At 43.3% G+C, this 6,349-nt stretch overlaps 1 protein-coding gene across 1 annotated transcript; it reads right to left on the reverse strand.

Moving 5' to 3' along the window:
• Nucleotides 1-3,019: 3,019 nt before the first annotated feature.
• Nucleotides 3,020-5,181, reverse strand: LOC132620008 (uncharacterized). Its single transcript, XM_060334747.1, has 3 exons — nt 4,944-5,181; nt 4,301-4,430; nt 3,020-3,218 (listed from the first exon to the last, which is right to left on the reverse strand). The coding sequence occupies exons 1-3, from the start codon at nt 5,179-5,181 to the stop codon at nt 3,020-3,022; spliced, it is 567 nt and encodes a 188-aa protein (XP_060190730.1).
• Nucleotides 5,182-6,349: the final 1,168 nt, after the last annotated feature.

The raw sequence follows: 6,349 nt of genomic DNA on the forward strand, positions 1-6,349 counted from the left end.
TACGAAACCTTACTCACACATGGCACACAATCAACGCAAGAGGGATCCGGTTGTCCCTCGAAACAATCAAACAACAATGACAATCAACAATGCCAAGTGGGTCATACGAGTCAAAACAAAAACCATTTTCAAGTGCTTCCAAGAAAAGTGATACAATTTCACGGCATGCTTTCACAAAAAATTTCAAGATCACTCATATGCCAATACTTCACCTATCCCGTGCACCTAGCATTTGAATACACCTAGCCTAAGGACTAATTTTCCATCAAGCAGGTTGTCATCCACCCGTCATCAGGAACAACCCTTCGTATGACTATAAAAGAAATATCTACCTACGCCCGGTTCAAAGGCCCCCCCTCGGGAAATAAACGAGGCCATAAGAAAGCCAAAGGGGGTGGATGATGAATGCCTACTAATGAGGGACTTAAGAAGTTATCAAAGAAAAATAAAGAAAATAAATTCTTTTTGAAAATTTTCCAACTTTTTCTATTTTTTTTTCAACACTAAGATGCAAAACTAAATAAAAAATAAAAATTCCTAAGGCATACTAATCATCATCCGCAACCTCAAAACATGTTGTTACAAACCAGAGACGTATTTTCCCACCCCACACTTAAAATTATGCAATGCCCTCAATGCATATATATTTGAAATCAAATAAAGCGCAAGCTAGTCGTCCTCATCGAGGAAATCCTCATCATCAGCCGCGCCCTCATCTGGCTCGGCGTCCTCTTCCTCTTCATTGTCGTCGCCTTGCATCAACGACTCTACCTCCTCCTCGTCTTCGAATGCAGCCATTAATCGATCAGCCGAGTTCTCGTCCTCATCCGCAGGTAACTGAGACAGCTCGCCCACCAGCGCCTGAGAATGTGGAGTCTGGGGGTTCTGAATAAAGACCCTTGTGAGATCAATATTAAAGTGCTCACTCGCAACCATCATTCCCGAGTAAATCTGAGCTAGTACGGTGGACTGGGCGGACCTCTCCTCTGCCGGAGTCAAATGATGTCCGGATACACTCGCTGGGGCCATGACATTTGAGATGTCGAGCGGGTCAATGGGCGCCTCAAGTACTCTATCAGTAGAGTATGCTAACACCCTGTCGAGCTGCATTAGGTAGGAAGTGAGAGTGTTCCCATAACTTAGCCTTTTTGACTTCCTAGCACGCACTCGGCGAATTTCTTGCAGCATCCAATACCCGATGTTCACCGGCTGCCCTGTCATCGGGTAGTACACGATGCACACTCTCTCCCGTTGTACCTCCAAGAAGTGATCAAGTGGCATAATTCTCGCATTTAGAAGGCGCAACCATACTCGGGCCTCTCTACAAAAGTTACTCATGCTCATGCTCCGATGCTTCCAAAGAGGCCCTGAGTATCGTGCCCATTGAGCTTTTGAGTTGGCTCTGCATAGAGTTTCCCGGATAGCCCTATAATCGGGCCTTTTGATGAATTCTCGTAATGGCTCAACAGGCACATCCGGGACTCCAATTGCCCCGCACAAGGTTGATGCCGTCAATGGCACCCAATTTTTTCCAATGAACACAGAATCAGGAATCCTGTGGATTGGCATGCTAGCATAGAGTTCCATGACCAAATCAATGTTCACTGGGCCCGGTTTCTCAAACACAGATGTCCATCCCATGGCGACTATGCAGTTATAGATGTCCCGAAAATTCTTCTTCAAAGGGACTCGACTGATCGCTCGCTCGTGACTGTAGCCCTTCGAGGTGTCAAAACCTGAATACCACTCTGACCCTTCCCCCGAGAGATGGGGGTGGGTTGTCCTTTTAGATGCCGGAGGAATGACAACCGCGGGATGCTTGCCTTTTCCGGATGTTTTCCCCTTTTTTTCTTTGGGCGGATTTTGTGCTCGCCCTCGTTTTGTACCTTGGGAGGAGGAGGCGACAACTTTGCCCTTGGACTTGGCGTGAACCATTTTGCCTGCAAAACAATACATTACCAAACGAGAGGTAGAGGTTAGTAACGACGGGGTCGTGGCACAACCCCACACTTACTTCAAACTACATTATGAAATCAAAAGAAGCTAACTACTCCTACATGACCAAGCAAACAAAAACAAAGTACTCTATTTTCATGTTGTAGGGCTTGGGATGGACAAATTACAATTCGCCAATCCTGCCTCACAATTTGAATTTTATGGTGAGAGGAGATGCACAAGGGTTTCTATGTTCGGTTAATGTTCCATTGCTACTCAAGACTTCACAATTTCACAAAAACTTGGTTTAGGACTTTTATCGAACACCTTGTGGGCGTAAAATAGTCCCTTAACTTTGGATAACAATGGTGGGTTGAAGAACCCTCCCTTGTGCAATGGGAGTCACATTCTAGCCACATTCACGCCTATCACACAAGCAAATCCAATCCCCGCCCAAAATTCGCCCATACCCATATCCCTACTTTACAACTACAAACATCAATAACAAGGAGACAGAAAAAAAAAATGGAAGATGAACACTTACCTTGTGATGTTAATGGGGGATGGATTAAAGCAACTTGAAGTTGTTTTTGTGAGAGAGGGAATGGGGATGGGTATTTTTCGTATTAGAGGGAATGGGGTGAGTTGGGGGAATATTGTATGATGAAAATGAGAAGAGGGGGGCGGTTTATAACCTATATACGAAAAAGAACATACAAACCGGGTCGACCCACTCGATCCGTCCGCATCGTGGATGGAAAGCGCGAGGCTGCAGATCTCCACGCGATCGGTTCGCATCGCGGGTGGATCGCGCAAATCACTGAACACTTCTGATTTTTTATGCGCGATCTGCCCGCATCGCGGGAGTAAAGCGCAAATCACTGGGCACTTTGTTTATTTTTTTCTTTTCGCCCAATTCCTGCAACATGAACAAACGTGACCTATATCATACAAAAGGTTGGGTTGCCTCCCAACAAGCGCCTTAGTTAAGGTCGTGGCACGACACTTTTTTTTTGTTTTTTTTTACACGGGTTGCCTCCCGAGAAGCGCCTGATTTAACGTCGCGGCAGGACGTAGGCTTTCTTCAAGCCTCTTTTAGATCGATGGTGGTTCTTGCGCGGTCAGTGGCCTCCCCGTAGTAATGCTTCACTCTTTGTCCGTTCAACAAGAATGTCTCATCCGAGTTGGGTATCTTTAGCTCAACTGCTCCTTGTGCTGTCACACGAACCACCTCGAATGGCCCAGACCACTTACTCTTAAACTTTCCCCCGAAAATCTTCAGCCTAGAGTTATACAGGAAAACTAACTGCCTGGGCTCAAAATCACGAGATTGGATGCGCCTGTCATGAATTCTCTTGGTGCGCTCCTTATACATTTTCGCGTTTTCATAAGCATGATAGCGAAATTCCTCCAACTCGTGCAGCTGCAACAGTCTCTTCTCTCCAGCTTGAACCATGTCTAGATTCAGCTTCTTGATCGCCCAATATGCTCTATGCTCAAGCTCGACTGGTAGATGACATGCCTTACCAAAGACAAGCTTATAGGGAGATGTGCCAGTTGGAGTTTTGTAAGCAGTTCTGTATGCCCACAGAGCGTCATCAAGCTTCAATGACCAATATTTTCTACTTATGCTCACAGTCTTCTCCAAAATCCTTTGATTTCTCTGTTCGATACCTCCACTTGACCACTCGTCTGAGGGTGATAAGTAGTCGCTATCTTGTGTTTCACCCCATACTTGAGCAGCAATTTATCAAAGAGCCGATTGCAAAAGTGCGTACCTTGATCGCTGATGATGGCCCGAGGGGTCCCAAACCTTGTAAAAATGTTCTTTTTCAGAAATCGCTCTACCACACTAGCATCATTGGTGGGAAGTGCAATGGCTTCCACCCACTTCAAGACATTGTCTACAACAACCAATATGTACTTATTCCCCTTGGATGGTATAAAGGGACCCATGAAGTCAATACCCCACACATCAAACAACTCGATTTCTAAGATGCCCTTCAAAGGCATTTCATGACGCTTGAAGATATTTCCGGTCCTCTGGCAACTATCACATGCTCGCACAAATTCATAAGCATCTTTGAACAAAGTTGGCCAATAGAACCCGGACTGAAGTACCTTTGCAGCTATTCTGTCACCCGCGTGATGTCCCCCATAGGGTGATGAGTGACACTTCTCTAGAATCGCTGAGACCTCTTCCTCTGGAACACACCTTCTGATCAGCTGATGTGTGCCAACCCGGTAAAGATAGGGCTCATCCCACACATAGAAACGAATGTCGTGCAAAATCTGCTTCTTCTTCTCGTGATTAGCACCCGGGGGGTAAATCTCACTTACTATAAAGTTCACCATGTCTGCATACCATGGCACCTCAGCTGATTGAAGAGCAAAGAGTTGCTCGTCGGGAAAAGTCTCCTTAATCGCCACTGCTTCATTCACATGTTCCCGATCTTCTAATCTCGATAGGTGATCTGCTACCTGATTTTCTGTGCCTTTTCGATCAAGAATTGCGATGTCAAACTCTTGCAGCAACAACCCCCAACGAATAAGCCTCAGCTTTGCATCCTTCTTTGTAAACAATTAACGAACTGCAGTGTGATCAGTATAGACAATCGCCTTCGTGCCCACCAGATACGATCGGAATTTGTCAAAGGCGTAGACAACCGCCAATAACTCCTTCTCTGTGACAGTATAGTTCATCTGGGCTGCATCAAGTGTTTTGCTGGCGTAGTAAATAGGATGAAAAATCTTGCCCCTTTTCTGACCAAGGGCAGCTCTCACAGCAAAATCACTTGCATCACACATCAAAATAAATGGCAGAGACCAATCGGGTGCGATGATAATAGGTGCCGACACTAACCTTCATTTCAGCTCCTTAAAAGCCTTCAGACAGGCTTCATTAAACACAAACTTCACATCTTTCTCTAACATCTTGCACATTGGATTAGCAACTTTAGAGAAGTCTTTGATGAATCGTCGATAGAATCCTGCATGCCCTAGAAAACAGCGCACTCCCCGAACTGAAACAGGTGGTGGTAATCTTTCAATTGCTTCAATCTTTGCCTTGTCAACCTCGATTCGCTTGCTAGATATCTTGTGCCCAAGAACGATCCCCTCTCGCACCATGAAGTGGCATTTTTCCCAGTTAAGTACCAAGTTCGTTTCTTCACAACGGGCTAATACGGTATCAAGATGATTTAGATAGTCATCAAAAGAATCTCCAAAAACAGAGAAGTCATCCATAAATACCTCCACATAATTTTCCACCATATCGGTGAAAATAGCCATCATGCATCGCTAGAAGGGGGGAGGATGTTATATCCCGTGTTTTCACACCTTTGGAAAATTGGAAATAATTTGGACTTGTAGGAAATAAGGTCATATTGAATTTATGTAACCCATGAGTTGTTCATGAAAGAATATTAATGTGGAAGTGTTGAAGAAGGCCAAGGGCAAAAATTGGAATTTCGGAAATTAGTTTCGGGAATTACAAATGGGATCTATAAGTCATTGGGCCAAAATAATTGAATGAAAAATTTAGGCCCAACACTTAAGGGATGGCCGGCCATGTAGGCCCAAAACCCACCAATTTAATGAATATTTTCCATGTGTTGGAATTAATATATGAATCCCTTATCTATTGGAATATTCAAGAAGCATAGAAAAGAAAGAACAAAACAAAAGAAGAGCAAAAATTGAAGGGAATTCGGCCAAACCCTCACAAATTCACCTTCAAAAATCTTCCTCCAAAAATTATTATCTTGTGGTTTGTCTACTAAATTAAGTGTCCTTTACAACTTGGTGTAGTTGGTTTGGAAGGAAGAGGACTTGTTTCTTCAAATTGACAACTCACTCAAGTGAAGAAGATTGGAGAAAAAGGTAAGAACTCATCCCTTTTTATTATGTTATGAAGGTTTGTTTGTGTTGTAGTATGTAGGGATGAGTAGAAAGTATGGAAATATGGAAGTTTGCCAAGTGGGTATATAGATATATATGTAGCCGTGTGTGTGCAATGTGGTGTAGGCAAAAATGAGTTGAATTTTATGTTGTATTCTAATTGTGGTTATGGTGGGAATTATATTGGAAGTGGAAGTTAAATTAATTTGGTTGAACTTGTAAAATGGGCACTTGGCCGTGTGGCACTTCTTGAAGAAATGGGAATGAATTAATGTTGTTTAATATGTTAGTGGTGTTGTTGTGATCCTTGCAATGTAGATGAAGGTAAAATGATGTAAGTTTGCATTGAAATGGAATGTAGTGGCTTATGTCGTTTTAGAATGATTTTATGACATTATGAAAATAAAGTTATTAAGTTGCAAATTATGATGAGTATTGATGAAGTTGGAAGCTAGAAACATATTATGAGTATGTTTGTTAAAGATTAGAAGTTTCGGACGAGTTATGACTTTAG

Source organism: Lycium barbarum, chromosome 11 (genome assembly GCF_019175385.1).
Source record: "Lycium barbarum isolate Lr01 chromosome 11, ASM1917538v2, whole genome shotgun sequence".
NCBI lineage: Eukaryota > Viridiplantae > Streptophyta > Magnoliopsida > Solanales > Solanaceae > Lycium > Lycium barbarum.